We start from the raw sequence: 19382 nt of genomic DNA on the forward strand, positions 1-19382 counted from the left end.
CAATGTCTGACAAAAAAATAAATTCACAGTTTTCATCAAGACCCCACCCCCTTAAAACTAAATATAAGGAATGTTGAAACTAATCAATTAAAAAGTAAAAACATACGACTATAATTAACACTGGTTACCTTATCTACTGTTTATCCACAAATGAAAGTGTACATTAAAATGTAATATTATGGGAATTTTAACAGTAACTTACCCCCCCCCCCCCCAAAGTGTTATCAATGTCGGATGACAGAAACTTGCGGGAGTTTTTATCTCCCTATACTCCCCCCTCACTATTTGAATTTAGATTTTTGTCCGACATCGATCTCTTGACTCGTCCTTAAGAGGTATTCGATATTTTTATTCCTCTTATACTTATGACACGGTATACTGTTGTAACAAAGTACATGTACACAGGTTCACACAGATAAGATCATTGGGCCCTAATAAGATTATAATCTGATCTCTCGTAACAAAGCAGCGAAGGAGGGGGGGGGGGGGGTATTGCCAAGCAAAGAGAACACCATTCCGGGTAGTGATGACGGGTGGGGGTGTTATGTCCATCACTCCTAGTATTCATTCACTCAGGGTGAAGTATCTGACAGGAAGTACCGATAACGAGCTGACTTGACTTTTTCTGATGTTGAGCCGTTATACCGGAAGACATGGTACCGATTCCTTGGGTGACACTGTTGACTCTTTGTAAATCGGTAAATGTTTAAATTAGTGATTAACCAGTTTTGACCGGTTTCCTAAAACACAAAGATCTCTGTCTTTACAGTGTTAATTAAGTCCCCGATTTCTCTGACAAAGGGTGGGGTCATTTGTGTGTGGAATGAAACACAACTTTTAATATAGGTTGCAACGCTGTTTAATAAAAACATAAAACGAGATAGAAATACAGTTTGTTAGTCTACTGATGAACTAGATCGATTTGAAAAGTTTACAATTGTTACACAAATCATTAGAACTTACAATGATAAAAAAAATAATAAGGCATCGAATTCATGCATAAATGATCTGAATGTAGCAGATGTCTGAACTGTTCACGCTCTTCTAAAGATCCCCCTTATCAATTGATAAAAGGCGCCTACTTTGTGTCGGATACCCTGATATGACGATGCCAAGACACTAGTAAGGTATCCAATATTTTCACGCCTCGGGGGAACATGTTCACTCTCAGGAGATTGTTCTTTTTCATCCTGAGCATCCTCATCTACCCATTTCCATTCATCAACTGAAAAAGAGGTGTTCAATAATTAAAGAAAGCCAAAACTAATTACAAAATGGATATCTGTAGGATCGTCCGGGGTTTATGGTTGGATATGATTATTATCCAAGTTGTGTGTTTCTATCTCCGAGCCTTGGCAAGTTGGATAATAATCATCCAACCACAAACCATGGGATATTCTTTTTATCACATATTCTACCCCAACAGACCTGTCTATAATACTGACCCAGTATTTTTTTTTCAATGTCATTTTGTTTCATTGATCATTAGGAATATTTTATGATCGATATAAAATCATGGTTAGGGGGTGTATGCAACACCGAGCTGCAGGCTGTTTCACTATTTCGAGACGATAAGTAGGCTAGATAATGAAAATGGCAGATCTGTTCCTTAGATCGGAAATAATTACTTCACATATAAATTTATTGATTTCAAACTTTGAAGGTGTTGCACGTCTCATGTTATTTTCCCTAAAGGTGTTGCATGAAAAATCGAAAAAATCAAGTTATTCAAATATATGATAAAACCAATTGGAACGTATCTCTTGATTCAATATTTTTAAAAAATAAGTTTAAAAGACGTATATTGACAAAATTAGGCAAAATATTTCGAGTTTAAATCAAGCATTAAGTGATTTAAATATGATTTTTAGCGTTAAAATGGAGGGGTATCCCCGAATTTCAGAAAAACTGCCTCCGTGAAACAAAATGAATTTAGAATGAACATGTTCTTCAAGTTTTTCTCTAAAAAACTGTCGCTTTAAAATTTTGTTTCACAAGGGCATTTTTTTTTGTAAATTTAAAAAAATCGAAACGACTTCACTGGTATTATTTTCAACTTCACCTGTACGTTAATTTTCCGTAGTAATGTATAGTCTTCTGTGTGGTCCAGTGGGTAAGGTCGTCGACTCTTACATGTATATATAAACATGTTTTCTATTTTTAAAACGACCGGGTTCGACTCCCTCACGAACGCATTTTTTTTTTCATATTACATTTTCCATCTAGATTTTTTTTTCTTAATTGAAACACGCTTCTAGTTTTTATATATGTTTCATGTCAAATCTCTGTTTATTACCATGTGCCGAGTTTGAAATAAGCTTCGAACCTGGACACTGTTTAGTTTGTGAATAGGATTCTCAACAAACACGCCGAATACAGCATGCAATACCTGTGTTTTAATAGTCCTGGTTGCTAACGAGAACTTGTATGTTTTTCTGAATGAAAGATGTTGACAAAGGCATGGTGCCTTTTACGAAAATCCGTTGTGAACTATGCAATGCTTCAGAAGAAAAACTTTAAGGCCAAACAAGGTAAATAACCGTTAAACAGTTTGAGTTTATATGTATTCTAGTAGCAAATTGCTATATTGAATCAAATTTTTACAGGTGCATGTACTTCGAATAATGTTGAACTTTATTAATGCGTATTAAATTCCCATATTTTGTTTTGCGGTCAGTCATGTACAGTTGCCAATTGTTGGTTGTAGAAAATAATACATACAAGTACAAGAGCTTCTGGACTGTAGTAGTATAGAATATTAAATATTTGATACACTCGTAACATGTCACCGTATACATTGGATCTGATATTCAGAAAAAAGAAAACAATTTAATTTTCACGATTTCAAAAATTATATTTAGACTACATGTATAATGTATTGACACATAAAATGTTTTAGGATTGTCCCTAGTACTGGGGAATCCTTCAGGTATTTAAATGACAAATACGCAATGAGTATAGCTATGAATGAAGGTCAGTTCTACGTCACGAGTGCTGGCACGGAGCTCCGATTAGGGAAAATTCCCGCTTCGGTGCAACACCCTCTTTTGAAAAATTTAACAACACCTGCGCCACTTCTATTGATTTTTACAATTTTTTGGAAATTCCGTCATACTGATCCAGTTCCTATGCACATTACGTCACGCGGGGTAGGAACACCTTTGGGATACGAATAATTTATCGTATGAGTGATATCCACTGGATAAAGGGGTAAAATTGATATATACATATATTATATATATATATATATATATATATATATATATATATATATATATAAAAGGGGGGTGCTATCCAGGCTTGTATCTTTTCCGCTCCCCAAACTGAAGACCCCAAACTGGCCAAAAAAATTGTTGAAAAACAGGGTTGCAAACACCGAGACTCCATCTGAATCCGCAACTGTTTAATCATATGTTATGATAGTCTGGGTCAACCCAATGTATGTGTATACACAAACGGGATGATCTAGTAGGTCAAACACAAACCCCTGGATATACCAGAGATGGGATCGGGTGATGAGGTGTAGTAAGCACCCCCTGTCGACCGGTCACACCCGAATGTGTTGAATTTTTACCACAGTGATTTGCGTACAGGCAGTTTAGATACGTCTTGTTTAAGGTCGATCGATCCTCATGCGACTTATCAAAAATAATGGTTAAAAGTGCAAAAACTGTATTAATTTCCATTCAATATAGTTAAATTTAATCAACAACCAAAGAAAATGTGTATGTTGCCACATTTTTAAGATGTCAGACATAAAAAAAACGGAAGTATATGTTGACATCAGAAAATCACACATTTTCGTTGTACAGAATAATTAGAATAGATAAAAACTTGTTGAAATGACAAATTTTAAATGTCAACAGTTAAAAAAAACTGTTAATTCATAAATATGTATAAATTAATTGTGGATATTAGGGAAATCATGCATAATAGACATGCAGTAGAAGAAATACCAGCATAGGAGTTATTGCCCTTGACAACATTTTTTTAATTATAAAGAATTCATTATCTCTAGAAAATATACACTTTTTCAATATCAATAGTTTACCAAATTTTTTATTTTATGCAGTGAATAAAATTCCTCTGAAAGATATATTTCTATCATGCGCAAAGTTTAATTTGATAAAGATTTTGCAAAAACCTATGACATCACACGAGGATCGATTAACCTTAACATCAAGAAAATCTGTTTGTCAAACAGAACTACACACGTGGATTTTCTGTTTTGCAGAAGGTTAGTTCTGAGTGCTAGTTGTCAAAGGGGACCTAGTGCTCCCTGGCCAAACCAGATTACACAAAATAAATTGCATATCCTTGTTTTTATCTGATCGATCACAAAATACATGTAGAGTACAATAAGAATTAGATTATACAACAGGATATACATCTACGTGAAACTTGCATACCTGGAAATTTTGTGATGGCTTCATACGCCGCGTCGTAATTCCACGCGGCGTAACATCGAAGACCCTGTCCCTGCACCTCAGTGCTTCTATTGGGTCTTTCTTCCCATCGGAATGCAGTCATCGTGGCGTTCTTCTCGGAAAGCACCACCCACTTCCAGTCAAACGTGACGTTTGCCGAAAGTTCAATCAAGACAACCCATTCCCCTGAACTTTTGGGAATTTCATCTGTAAAGTTAAAAAATATTTGGAATTGACGTCACATGTTATTACAGTCTACTCCGGATATAATGAAATTCAGGGGACCGACCTGAATTGTTCATTATACCCAAAGTTCAATATAACCAATGCTGAACTACTCAAATATTGCTACTGGGAGATTTATTTTAACTTCAATATAACAGATAGTTCAATATAACCGACTTCAATATGAGTGGAATGGACTATATCTGGAATTTGAAATGTATAGGATAAATTATCATAAATAGTTGCCTTTATTTCACTAGAATCAACACAATTTTCGCTTTCATTTTACTATGCTTCACAAATCTTATCCATGCATGTTAAGGAAAGTTAAACAGTATATCTGATAAATTTGATTTCACAATCAGTTATGCATGTATATGATTGACAGTTGAAGCATATTAAGGAAGGACATAAACTGATTAAATTCGGTTCAGCATTCGTAATCTATAGTGTACATTCATGATTAGTTGTGTGACACAAATGGTTAATGATATCAGTGATTAGCTGTATGGTACAAATCATTAATGATATCAATGATTAGCTGTGTGTTACAAATAGTTAATGATATCAATGATTAGCTGTGTGTTACAAATCATTAATGATATCAGTGATTAGCTGTGTGTTATAAATCATTAATGATATCAGTGATTAGCTGTGTGTTATAAATCGTTAATGATATCAGTGATTAGCTGTGTGTTACAAATAGTTAATGATATCAATGATTAGCTGTGTGTTACAAATCGTTAATGATACCAGTGATTAGATGTGTGTTACAAATCGTTAATGATATCACTCAGTGATTAGCTGTATGGTACGAATCGTTAATGATATCAATGATTAGCTCAGTGTGTGTTACAAATCGTTAATGATATAAGAGATTAGGTGTATGGTACAAATCGTTAATGATATCAGTGATTAGCTGTGTGTTACAAATCGTTAATGATATCACTCAGTGATTAGCGGTATCGCGGTACGTTACAAATCGTTAATGATATCAGTGATTAGCTGTATGTTACAAATTGTTTATGATATCAGTGATTAGCTCTGTGTTACAAATCGTTAATGATATCAGTGGTTAGGCTGTATTTCACAAATCGCTAATGACATCAGTGAAGTTGTTTCAAGTAAACTTATATCTAATAGTTTCAAAAGTTCCGAAAATAGCAATTAAATAAAAATGCTTAAAATACAATATTGTTCATTTTCAAAAACATGCCTCAGATTGTCGTTGAGGAAGAGAGTAGAAAAATTAATCATTATAAACTAGCTTACTGGTAACTTTGATCAAAAGGGCAATTTACCTGCTATCACGGCTTGTCTCACGTTCCACTGCCCTAACTCTGGGAGGGAACCAGTGATACACAAAACAAGATCTTCTCTGTTGGTAATGTAGTGAGTCCTAAATTGGACCCACACCGTCTTCTCTTTTATCTCCATGCTTATTTAGAAGTTTATAAAACAGCGAACACTCTATAGATCTAGTATAATGATGAATTGGTCTTTGGATCACACTCGTAATGCAACTTCAAACTATATATTATGACGTCACGCTATTGTTTACATTGATTTTGCGTACGCAATTATATGACGTCACAATAGTACTCATTCTTTTTAGCACATAAAGGTGAATATTTTATTTTATTTACAAATCCCTGTCGGGCATACAAGCTTAAGAAAAGAAGGGGAAAAAAGTGACAATCAAAAGACCAAATACAGAAAAAAGAGTGCACAGCAAATTAAGCTGTCTAGAAATACAGTATATGTATAACAATATATATGATATTAATTTTTAGAATCTATGATATATAATGAACATTTGTAGAAAAGGCATCTGAGTTATACCTGGAAAAAATTCACCCAGCTTGGTTAACAACATGTTATCTTCGTTTGACATAAGCCACGGAAAGTTTTCTTTACTTGACAAATTTAAAAAGTTGTATTATGTTTAGAAATATGATGAAAAAAGGTCTGCCTCCCACTTGTATATAAAGGACAATCAATAAGTGAGTGTGTCTGATCTTGCACACAATTCGTGTCACACATATTGCAAATTCTTTTGTTTCTCTCAAGTATAACCTTTTTACCTTCAGTGTTAGTTATTTTTTCATACCTCCCACTCTGACTCTCAATTCTGAGATTGTGAGCACTTATTCTAAATTTGCATATTATCTTTCTTTGTTCATAAAGATATTTTCATTGATTTACCATGATATACCTAATTTGTTAGATAAATAGTATAGATTACATTTGTAAACCAACATTTTACATTTGACTTGTCCAAAGTCGTACTTTCTTTGTATGCACTGTATAATAAAGTATTTTCAGGCATATTTTCACGTTTGTGCCGGGGCCTCTGTGGCCGAGTGGTTAGAGCATCGCGCTCAAAATCACACGGCTTCTCACCTCTGTCGGCGCGGGTTCGAATCCCGCTCGCTCCGGTAAGTGAGAATTAAAGTTTCCCAGTTTACTTTCAGAAGATCGGTGGTCTCTCTTCTACCAATAAAAACTGGGCGCCACCAGATAACTGAAAATCTGTAGAGTGTGGCGGTAAACATTAATCAATCAAGTCTGTACCGTGAACGAAATAGAAGATTGGTAGTCTGCCCGGTTCTGATAAAATTGCAATATTTATGCTGTTCTTTTCTGCTCTAGTTATAAATTTACAGACTTATATATGCAGTGTTTCAATCTCCCAATCTTTGACAGTTTCATAAAGGTCTTTAATGTCTTTATTTTGCAATGTGGTTGAGAATACCTGTATACCTCTATATGTACCGTGGTGGTTTGAAATGAAACGACCTACAAAATTTCCCCCTCTCCAAATCTTAAAGCTTTTCCAAGTTCTTTAAAGATTTTTTGAATGATACAACTTTCAATATAATTATTTGGATTAAGTATCCCCCCCTTTTTGTTGATTTAGCAAAAATACGTACCGGTACCTGTGAAAAGACTTACTTAGAATATGTAATGCAAAAAAAAATCGTAAAGATTTTTGGGTAGATGTTTTTTAAAGCCTGGATTGAGTTGCAAGATAAAATCAATGAAAATATATATCAGGAAGTCTATACAGACTTTGGTAAAGATACCTTCCAAATGCCTGACTATAATACATGTACACATTTTATGATAGTGTGTGTATGTGTTTGCAGGAATTTTTATCGGAGTTTGAGCATTACGTTCAGAATAAAACAAATTTTTATATACTTACGTGCATAACAAAAAGTAATTTTACTCCCTGATTGTTTGGCAAAAATAAAGCAGACCAAAATATACTTCTATTCTTGATTAAATATCAATTACATTTATACAATATGAAGTGTACTAAAAATTAATGCCTAAATCTTAAAGATTTGCGTTATCCCTTAAGCTTTTTTTATGAGACCCAAAAGCATATCTTTCATAAAAATGGCTAAAAAGATTTTTTATACCTGCTGGAGTAACTGGAATTCATTATCTGAATGACTGTACTTAATCTTCTTTCTTTCTCGGTTTTTCTCTTTCTCTCTCATGAAAAATTATAAATACAAACCCTGTTCAATCTATTCATATTAAGGATTGTCAAAACTACAAAGAACATTGTTCTTGAAATATCTTCTTCACCCAAGCATGCTTTAATCCATGATCATTTTTTACTTTTGACGTACAAGTAATAAATTCGGAGGGGGTATGCTAAAATGTAAAACATTCTATGTGATTTCGCGTTTGAAAAGTTTGTGTTTAATAACACGACAACTAAATAGTAATGAAATAAGTTTTTATTATTATGACCATTTTGCATTAATATTTTGGTGAAACAAAACAAGGTTGGTACAGTCTGTACCAAAACACTGCCCATTCAGTTTTGCAAGCCAACGGACTTCGGCGTGTTACTCTATCGCACTTTGATACATCATTGTGTACCATCGGACTTTGGCGTGTCACATCATCGGGGTTTAGCGCAGACCATCGCACTTTGACTTGGCCATCGCACTTTGGAGTCTAGTCCGAAATATTTGAGGTTTTCCTGGCTTTTTTATGATTTTGAAAAAGGTACATTAAGGGTCAGATTTGACCTGATTTAGGAGTTTGTAATTTTATGTCTGAATACTATCTAGAGTATGTACATTCTGTAAATGGAGTACATAATCATATCTATGCACCCGATAATGTGAAATAAAATAGCAAAAGTTGATATGTTTTGTGAGCAAGCTCTACGTTGCGTCTTGGATATATCAACTATTATCATGATGTTTTCTCATATATATATATATATATATGAAGTCTCTTTTCTCGAAGTAAAATTAAAAAAAAAATACTCTAAACACTTGGTAGAAATATTTCGACTGTACTTTCGTGTAGGTAGTCTTGCGTTACGTTGCTATGAGAGATAGACAGGACTGAAGAAGACCGGTAACACGGTACAAAGTGTTTAGAGTTTATATATAATCAGATAGATGACTAACATTATAAAGCTTTTCATGTCTCCGTCTTTTCCTTCAAAACAGTTAGTTCGACTTCCGCAGCGATCGATTTTCCTCTCCTAATCCGTGTAGCTGTATACAAGCCCGCGAAATAGAGCAAACTTAATAAGATTGTCTCTGCGAACAACAAGTAACAAAACCACATTGGAGTAAACGTGTCCATTAATGTCCCTAACAGAGGGGGGTTCACTAGAAATCCAACCGAAGCAGAAACCAGAAAAATAGAGGCTATTTTCCCCGTCACTCGTAAAAAATTCTGCTCTGTCCACATCAAAGCAACAGGGAAGATAATTGACATCGAGAAACCTGCTAACACGGCGAATATCCAAACGCCAATTATGACGTCATAAAGAGAAGCAATCAAAAAGCCAAGCAGAGATATTAACATCATGAAATTAAATACGAATATCATTCGTCCAGGACTGAAAATTTGCACGAAGAAAATTCCTAAAAATCGCCCAGTGGCAAATGCTCCCCACTGACTGGAAGTGATGTAGCTCCCTTGCAAATTTGTCCAGTGTAACTCTGACATAGCGAACGTCGTTAGGAACCCTGAGAAAGTTTTCACAACTGCTACATATATCGCTACATAAATAGCCATGGTGATGAATCCCATAATTCTTAGACGCCTTTGTGTTTTGCCTTTATTTTGGATCTCGTTTACCTTTTCCCTTTCCAACGATTTCTGTAGTGAAACAAGGAAGAACACGAGAAACGGAAGTGACGTAAGAATACAAAGCGCCATTGTAACAGTGTATGGAATGTAAACCATTGATGCGTGATTCCCCGGAGACGTGTGTGTAAGATTTGAATTAGTTTGATTATTCACATCCCCTACAATACTAACGTAAGAATGATTTTTGGTTGTTGAATTTAGGAATCCGTGGGTCCTGTTGTGTGTGGTATCGAACACGCTATCATCACGTGGCATCAGATAAGGCGCAGTTGCCAAAGGAGCTATGATTGCACCAAGAGCAAATGCAAAGTGTAGAGCGCTGAAGTAGGCGTCACCCCCGCTACCCCATATCACCACGAGTCCGGCGTTCCCACCTGTTTAAAACGAAGCAAGAGAAAATAACCAGGAATCCAGATATTTTCAGGGATTACACGTATAGTTGGTTGTTGTGGTATAGATATAATCTTCAGTATGAATTATCCACAGGAAGAAAAAAGCGAGCAATCATAAAGAAGGACATTCCTCAGACACAAAATCAGAACCTTTCAATTCGCGATCTCAGGCTGGAGTCAAAATTACATTATCATTGAAACTATTAATGAGGAATACCGTATTCACCAAGACTAGGGATGAGCTGATTGTTGGATACTGATGCATTTCATTGACTGAGGATATAGTTGTATACTGATGCATTTCATTGACTGAGGATATAGTTGGATACTGATGCATTTCATTGACTGAGGATATAATTGGATACTGATGTATTTCATTGACTGAGGATATAGTTGTATACTGATGTATTTCATTGACTGAGGATATAGTTGTATACTGATGCATTTCATTGACTGAAGATATAGTTGGTCAGTTGTTTGTTTTATATCTTGTCGAGTATTGTTCACTCATGTTGAGAAGTTACCAGCTGTAGGTGAAGTACCACAAATTTAGACCTATATTGAGTGACTACGGGCATAGCAGTGAGAGTTATCTAACGTGCCAACATCTGTTGCAACCAGGGACCTACACGTATGTTTCGATGGTAATATATATATATATATATATATATATATATATATATATATATATATATATATAAGAATTTGGTTGACAAAAAGTTTTGCAAACCTAATTTTCAGGTAATTACTGTCTGAAGAATTTAGAATATACGATGAATCTAATTGGATAAATATTTATAAATGTAAGATTAAAAATTTGAAAGACAAACAAATAGCGGAATTCAGTTATGTCATTGAATAATATATTATGCCTATATAATGCAAATATTAGCAAATGGAAAAAAAAGATGTTTAGAATGAATCCAGTGGTCTGTGTTTGCCAAACTGTCTATTTTGTATTTCTTATAAGAGTTATGAGATTGTTCGTTATCGTCACCTTTCATGTGCGCATTATAAACAAATTGAGACTGTCAAGCATTTGATTTACGCGTGTGATAATTTTTTGAATATATGGAACACTGTAAGCAGTTATCTCTCTTTCAAAGTTCTATGGAAGCACATTATTGTTGGATTTTTTCTAGAACAAAACGATAATACCAAAATTTATAAATTGATAAATTATTTATAGCCTATAGAATATACAAACATAAAATGTTATGCACATTTATAGATTCTTTAAGTGAAACGAGTTTTAATATATATAATCATGTTAAAAAATCAATATTTTATTCATCAGTATTGAAGTCTATAAATGCAAAAGAGCATAAATGATTTGAAAATCTTTATAAATTGATGTAACATGACTACTGTGAAAAAACCAATCTTCCAGTAGGACAGTCTTATAGGATGTGAATGGACAGTATTTGCCGCAGTGGCGCATCCATCCTGAGACTCCATGTTATACATATACTCTTTTATATTCATTACAAAGTATATTATCCTTTAAGACTGCAATGTATATATATTATCTTTAAATATTTATTATCATAACTATACATTCAACTTACGACGACATTGTTTATACATTATACCTTAAGTAATTTCTATGTTATTTTACTGTTGCTATATCTACATCAACGTTGTATATAATATTACCATGACAAATATTTATAACAAATATTTGATATTTATTATTATACTTATAGTAATAGTATGCATCTATATATGAATTATATATATGCCTTTACATAAAAAATAATGAAATACATTCAATCCAATGAACCCTTGGTACCATTGGTGAGAACTATGCGGAAGTATCCGAGGGTATTTTATCCCAACTAACATTGTATGTTTTCAAATAAATGATTTTTTTTTTAAAAAGGTCATATCCGAAATACTCGAGATGCTCACTTCTAAATGCTGAGGAAATGTCTATGATTGTTTTATTGTATGATTGAATAATGAAAAGTGAAGATAAAAATCAATCTCCTAAACCCTATAAAGAGAACAGAAACTTTTATTATTTCGTGATAGATATATGTTGTACTTACATGTGTCAAGCCCGCCACCAAATGTCCCCTTTACGACATGAATAATGACCATAAACTCATATAGACTGCACCAAGGTATGATGGCGATAGTGACGCCATATCCGGCTATGAGTAAAAACATTAGAAGGTTTCTGTCCAAAATCCGTTTATCAAACAGGTACCCCATAACAACAGCTCCAAGAAGATATCCAACTGTTGTCATTGTGAAGAATAGGGACCCCCTCTCCAAGGTTGTGTGGACAATGAATCGAAGTTCTGGAAATGTGGGTCCAAATTGACCCTCCACCCACCCCTAGGAATATAATAACAGATCCATTTAAATACAATAACAGCTGCTCTACAAAATACAGTAAGATAACGGATATCCCACAAGTATAATATCTGGCGTCCTACAAATGAAATAACAGGTGCCCTACAAATTGATACAATAACAGATGTCCCAAGAATGCAATATCAGGTACTCAAGGAATATCACAACAGGTACTCCTTAAATCAATTAGCAGGTATCCTACATACGTAATAACAGGTACTCTTCAAATCAATTAGCAGGTACTCTACATACGTAACAAGAGGTACTCTTCAAATCAATTAGCAGGTACCCTACATACGTAATAACAGGTACTCTTCAAATCAATTAGCAGTTATCCTACATACGTAATAACAGGTACTCTTCAAATCAATTATCAGGTACCCTACATACGTAACAAGAGGTACTCTTTAAATCAATTAGCAGGTACCCTACATACGTAACAAGAGGTACTCTTCAAATCAATTAGCAGGTACCCTACATACGTAATAACAGGTACTCTTCAAATCAATTAGCAGGTACCCTACATACGTAATAACAGGTATTCTTCAAATCAATTAGCAGGTACCCTACATACGTAATAACAGGTATTCTTCAAATCAATTAGCAGGTATCCTACATACGTAATAACAGGTATTCTTCAAATCAATTAACAGGTACCCTACATACGTAATAAGACGTACTCTTCAAATCAATTAGCAGGTACCCTACATACGTAATAAGAGGTACTCTTTAAATCAATTAGCAGGTATCCTACATACGTAATAACAGGTACTCGTCAAATCAATTAGCAGGTATCCTACATACGTAATAACACATACTCTTTAAATCAATTAGCAGGTATCCTACATACGTAATAACACGTACTCTTTAAATCAATTAACAGGTACCCTACATATGCAATAAAAGGTAATTCTCAAATAAATTGCATGTACGTTACAATAAAAATGACAGGTTTCCTAGAAAATTAATACAACAACAGTTTCCCTACAAATAGAGTAGCTGGTGCCCAGAATAAAAGGTATCCCAAAAATACAATAAGAGGTCCCAACAAAAATATTAGCTATTACCTTGAAATACAATAAAAATGTTCCCTACAAATTAAGTAACAAATTCAATAACAGGTTCCCTACAAATACAGAAACTGGTTCCCTACAAATACAGAAACTGAATTCCCAACAAATGCAGAAGCAAGTATCCTAAAATGCAAGAACAGTAATCCTACAACCTACTTATGCAGATTTCTTACAAATTCTATAAATCTCACCAACAAACAAATTAACATGTTCCCTACAAATATTTGTACAATACCAGGTTTCCTATATAGCATGTATCCAACATTTACTAATAGAAAAAGTGATAGGAAGGAACTCTGCCGAAATCCTAGTGACTAATGAAAGGTAAAGATAACGAACAGTGATCAATCTCATAACTCCTATAAACAATACAAAGTAGATAGTTGGGCAAATAAGGACCCCTGGACACACCGGGTGGGATCAGGTGCCTAGGAGGAGTAAGCATGCTCTGTCAACCGGTCACACCCGTCGTGAGCCCTATATCTTGATCCTATCTAGAATGAACAAATACTGATATATAAAAAGATTGTATATGTAACTATTTTTGAGCTGAATTTTTTTCATTTCTTGTGATGTTGTTCCATAGTATTTACATTGAATTACATATACATGTATTTCCATAGTATCTAAATTGAATTATGTGTAGTTTCATAGTGTTTATATTATATTACGTGTACATGAAGTTCGGGTATTACTGAATCTTGTATAGTTTACCAGAGTGAGGAAGGACCCAATATATGCCATTGTCAATGTATATTTCTTCCTGAAGAGATTGTCATTCTTCAGTCGGAACCAAAGTCTACCGCCATCTTCTTTGGAGTTGGGATTCGAATTCCAAACATCTGAGTTCCTAGATATTACCTCTTGATCTCCCTGATGCCGTATATTCTTGAGAGATTTAAATTTCTTTTTCATTAGCATACCATCTATTTCTGTGCCAGTACCGTTATCAGCAGGGTCGCCACTAACATTGTTATGTTTCTCTGATTTTTTCATTTTTTCTGAAACATAGACAATACATGTGACATAATTGATTATTGAATTTATTGTAACATTTACAATGCCATATAATTAAATTGTGTATTCAACACAATTTGCTCCATTGGAACTAAATGTTTTAAATATATATACACCGAGTGGCCAAAAGTATTGTAACAAACATGGCTGACGTATAATCACAATTTTACTCGCTTCAAATTATGTTTTCATTGCTGACGCGTAAGAAAGTAAACCAAAGTCGTAATGTCAGGTATGCTAATTAACTAGGGTACGAATAATATAGGGAACCGTTGGTACTTCAAAGTAGTGGAAGATTTCCAGTAAGGTATCGAATGAAAACAATGTCGAAGAATAAGAGAGAATTGTCAACGGACCTAAAGGAACGGATTGTAATATTAGATTCAAAGGATTTAATGACAACAAAATTGCTGAATCATTGGGAATCCATCAAAGTACTGTTGAACGAGTTTGAAAAAAAATTCATCGAAAAGGAAGGGTTGAAAACGATCCCCGGAGTGGAAAGCCCCGAGTGATAGATTAGAGGGGTTATCGAAAACTTTCTCGCATTCTGAAAACAAACAGAAGGCAAGTGTTCGTCGTAGGTTACACCAGGAAGGATACAAAGGGGCAAAATTCAGAAAACGCTAACAATCGCTAAAGCCAACAGACAACGCCGACTTTTGTGGTGCCGAGGGAAAACACATAGGAAATCTGAACAGTGGCAGAAACTTATTTTCTCAGACGAAACACGGGTAGTCATTGGACAAAATAACTCCCGCGAAAGTAAGTTGTATGCTTTGGGGGGTGTATCATCCTTGATAGTATTGGTGTTCTTGTACCTGTTGATGGAAATCTAAACTTAGCAAAGTATATTGAATTGGTGGATAATCAATTATGGCTTGTTGTCAAAGTTTTTGGAAATAAGCAATTTTCCAAAACGATAATGCAACTCCCACTCTTCTAGACAGATTGGTACTTGGAAACAAGAAAACGGTATTCCAAAATTCAAATAGCCTGCACAGTCTCCAGACATTAATGTCATTGAAAATGTCAGGCTTTGTATCAGAATCGAACTGTCCCGTGAGATTGATGAAATTAAAAACGGGGATGACCAAGTGGCTGCAGTGAGACGAATTAGGAATGGTCTCTCTCAAACATACATCCGTAGCTTGTATGCTTCGATATCTTCAAGTCTGCAACATGTTTTTATCCAGAAAGGCTTTGCAACAAAATACTAAAAAAGGTAAGTAAATAACGTTTATTTCATTTAAAGTTGTTTTTTTTTCTCTCCGTGGCCGGGTGGTTAGAGCATCGCGCTAAAAATCACAAGGCCTCTCACCTCTGTCGGCGCGAGTTCGAATCCCGCTCGCGCCGGTAAGTGAGAAAGTTTCCCAGTTTGCTTTCGGAAGGTCGGTGGCCTCTTCCCAGTTACATTGTATCTGGGTTTCCTCTTCCACCAATAAAAACTGGGCGCCACCAATTATTGAGTGTGGCGGAAAAACATCAATCAATCAATCAATCTATCTTCTTCATGCAGCTGATATAAACATTGTGATGACGTCAGCCATGCTTGTTGCAATACTATTGGTCACTCAGTATATACATGTAATATATATACATATACATGTATTAGTATTGAAAGTCAGCATAATAGTCATGATAATGAATGAACAAGTGACGATAGAAAATATCAAACAGTGACATATCTCATAAAGGCTACACGTTAAGAAAAATGCAAACACAGACCCCTGTACATACCAGAGATGGGATCAGGTGCGCAGGAGATACATTTGTCGTATGCTACATAATTAACATGACCCTATTTTAGCGTGGATACATAGAGGAATTAATTCATGAGACAATACCTTAATTATTTATGATTCAATCTTCTATATGTAAGCTTTATTCACACGACCTAGATTTTTTTGAATGACTAGTTTTGCCAAATCGTGTGGAAATAATGCTTACGTTAATAGCATATAATTTATCATATCATGTCTAAATTACGGTCAGGGCTTTTTAAAACAAGTAGATCACTCTACTTCGGGTCGTGTGCTATTTATTAGAACTCTGACCACTTTTTTGGCATAATATACTCAAATCGGAACAGTACTATATAAATGTATATTCACATCCAAACAGCTGAACACCAGTGTGATTCAATGATAACAATATGTTATTGGACTTAAAGTAAGTTCTTATTGCAGGGTGTATTAAGCATTACTGTCAAGTACTAAATGCCCAGTTTGAATTGCCAATAATATCTATGATTTAAGGGTACGTAAACAGACGCATCTGTCATTTTACTATACAAATCAATGGAGAAAGGAAACTATTTTTAAAACATCCCCCATGTGAAATACATATTCCTGTTTACAGGTATTATATGTCGATCCAAAGCTCTCAATTGTATGGGACCTTGAACGTGAAGGTGATACTGGAAAGACCATGGATTTTCTTCTTTTCTTATAATTCTTTATTTTGTTTTATATATTCTAAAAAAATATATATATAAAAAGAAACCAGCAAATTAAAAACAAATCCCAAATAAAATATTGCATGCTGTCCTAGCAATTTATATACATGCATTTAAATTATAAAAAGAGAAGAAAAAAAATCCTCATTAAAACAGTTGATTCCAACAATTCCAGCATACTTGTCACCATTTCTGTATGCAATATATGTTTAGCGTTTCTTATAATACAAAATTTCTCAAATCAATAACATAAAAATTTATGACTTTTCAATACTTTACACGACTATAACGCACGATAAATTAAAGACTTAATTTTTTGACATTATAGAAAGTTGCTTCAACAAAAATGGAAAACGGAAATATTTGACTCTTGTGGTTAGTCATCTAAAAAAAATACTTTGTTAAACACCACTCTTATTCCACACCCAAGTACTCTAAAGTTGAAATAAAAAATATGCTAGAGTTCTTAATTAACAATGTATTCGTGGTCTTTGGTGATTAGGTCTTCCAACAATCTGTTGGAATTCCCATGGGCACCAATTGTGCTTCTTTGTTAGCTGACCTGTTTTTATATTGATATGAAGCAGAATTTATTCAAAAACCCCTACCTGAGAAGAAAAAAACCTCTTGCTGTGGCCTTCAATTCGACATTTAGATATATCGATGACGTTTTATCTATCAACAATGTTAATTGTCATTCATATGTCGATTCGATATACCCCTGTGAACTCGAGATAAAAGACACCACAGAGTCGTCCACTTCTGCTTCATACTTAGATATTTTATTGAAAATAGATATTGACGGCAAACTAACAACTCCAGTTCATGATATACGGGATGATTTCAGCTTCTCCATCGTCAACTTCCCATATTTATGTAACAATATTCCATTATCATCTGCATATGGTGTTTATATCTTTCAACTGATTCGATACGCAAGAGCTTGTTCTACGTATAATCAGTTTTTTAATCGAGGTACGCTACTGAAAAACACGTTAATGATGCAGGGGTTTTAAGGGTCTCGTTTAAAGTCAACATTTTGCAAATTCTATGATCGTTAAATAAAATCTAGTTTGCCAATACAACCTATCATTGGGTGAAATGCTTTCTGACTTGTTTCATATCGATTGTTAGGCGTTCTTGGAACAGTGATTTTGACTACGGATTGCTCCGTTCACAAGGTAAAAAATTGTGTTTGAGTTTACAAAAGCGTCTACCGTCGTATAGCAACAAAATATAAACGGCTTCCTGTAAGTCGGGTCATATTGGAAGGTATTTGAAATGACTGAAATCTAAAATAGTTCATGTTGAAATTGTTTATCAGACACTGAAACTCAATTCAAATAATAAGATCTTGTCTCAAATAACCCCATATCCCCGGGTTTCTCGCCACCAAATATTTGTTTTCATCACTTAAATAGCTGAATAGTTCCTTAACTGAAATGGAATTTTGTGACCTGATCGCCATTTCATGTTTAGAAATTTGATTTGAAACGACTTTCAAATTACATAACAAGACATAAGACTGACAATGTTCTGTACTGAAATTTGCATTTATACTCTTTTCATTCAGGAGCAATATACATGTACATGTAATAGATTACAATATAGGTAGCGAAAAACCAATGACAGCGCTTCTTACACTAAAGAGGTGGAACTATTTCGACTTTTGTCAGCAACAATCCGAAATCACTGATGCGATTGAACTCTTAACCAATGAGAATCTAGGTCATCATTTGACACGCGGTAAATATGCAGCGTCGAAATAGTCACGCCTTACTTAAAGTCCAAAACAAACATATATTTGTACTAATGTATTCATTAGTGATATCGCAGCACTTACATCCAGTGTTTCCCCCGTACACCTCATAGTGCAGATATAGTATCTGAATAATCCTTGATGTTCAACACCAAAGCTCAATAAAGGAGAGTTCTTATATTGCAAACAGTCAGGTTACATTCGAACTAACTGGCTCTGTTATAAAATGCTCTCATGACCTGGAATATCTCAGTTTTCTTTGAATTTTATCGTCTGTGTCAATGGAAAACAATATGTACTTACCAAAGTCACATAGGTCTTCTAGAAATGGAAAACCAATAGATAGCAACGACAACCTAATATTTAACCATGGAATTGATAGGAATATCGTACGTATGGGCTACTCCTTTTTAACCTAGTTAATGACCATAAAATTGAAAGGAATTCGTACACACACACACACACACACACACACACACACACACACACACACACACACACACACATATATATATATATATATATATATATATA

General features: G+C 34.4%; 1 protein-coding gene across 1 annotated transcript; it reads right to left on the reverse strand.

Moving 5' to 3' along the window:
* Positions 1-8990: 8990 nt before the first annotated feature.
* Positions 8991-14572, reverse strand: LOC125658671 (sodium-dependent glucose transporter 1-like). Its single transcript, XM_056149802.1, has 3 exons — positions 14329-14572; positions 12232-12523; positions 8991-10162 (listed from the first exon to the last, which is right to left on the reverse strand). The coding sequence occupies exons 1-3, from the start codon at positions 14533-14535 to the stop codon at positions 9108-9110; spliced, it is 1554 nt and encodes a 517-aa protein (XP_056005777.1). The 5' UTR covers positions 14536-14572; the 3' UTR covers positions 8991-9107.
* Positions 14573-19382: the final 4810 nt, after the last annotated feature.

This window comes from Ostrea edulis, chromosome 9 (genome assembly GCF_947568905.1).
Source record: "Ostrea edulis chromosome 9, xbOstEdul1.1, whole genome shotgun sequence".
NCBI classification, from domain to species: Eukaryota; Metazoa; Mollusca; class Bivalvia; order Ostreida; family Ostreidae; genus Ostrea; species Ostrea edulis.

Bases quoted from the DNA above. Each gene is read 5' to 3' on its own strand.
- LOC125658671 (XM_056149802.1), bottom strand. From the start codon at position 14,535: ATGCTAATGAAAAAGAAATTTAAATCTCTCAAGAATATACGGCATCAG. The intron at 12,524-14,328 runs GTAAACTATACA...TTATATTCCTAG, and splicing joins TTGGGTCCTTCCTCACTCTG to GGGTGGGTGGAGGGTCAATT. The intron at 10,163-12,231 runs GTAAGTACAACA...CGTTTTAAACAG, and splicing joins TGGTGGCGGGCTTGACACAT to GTGGGAACGCCGGACTCGTG.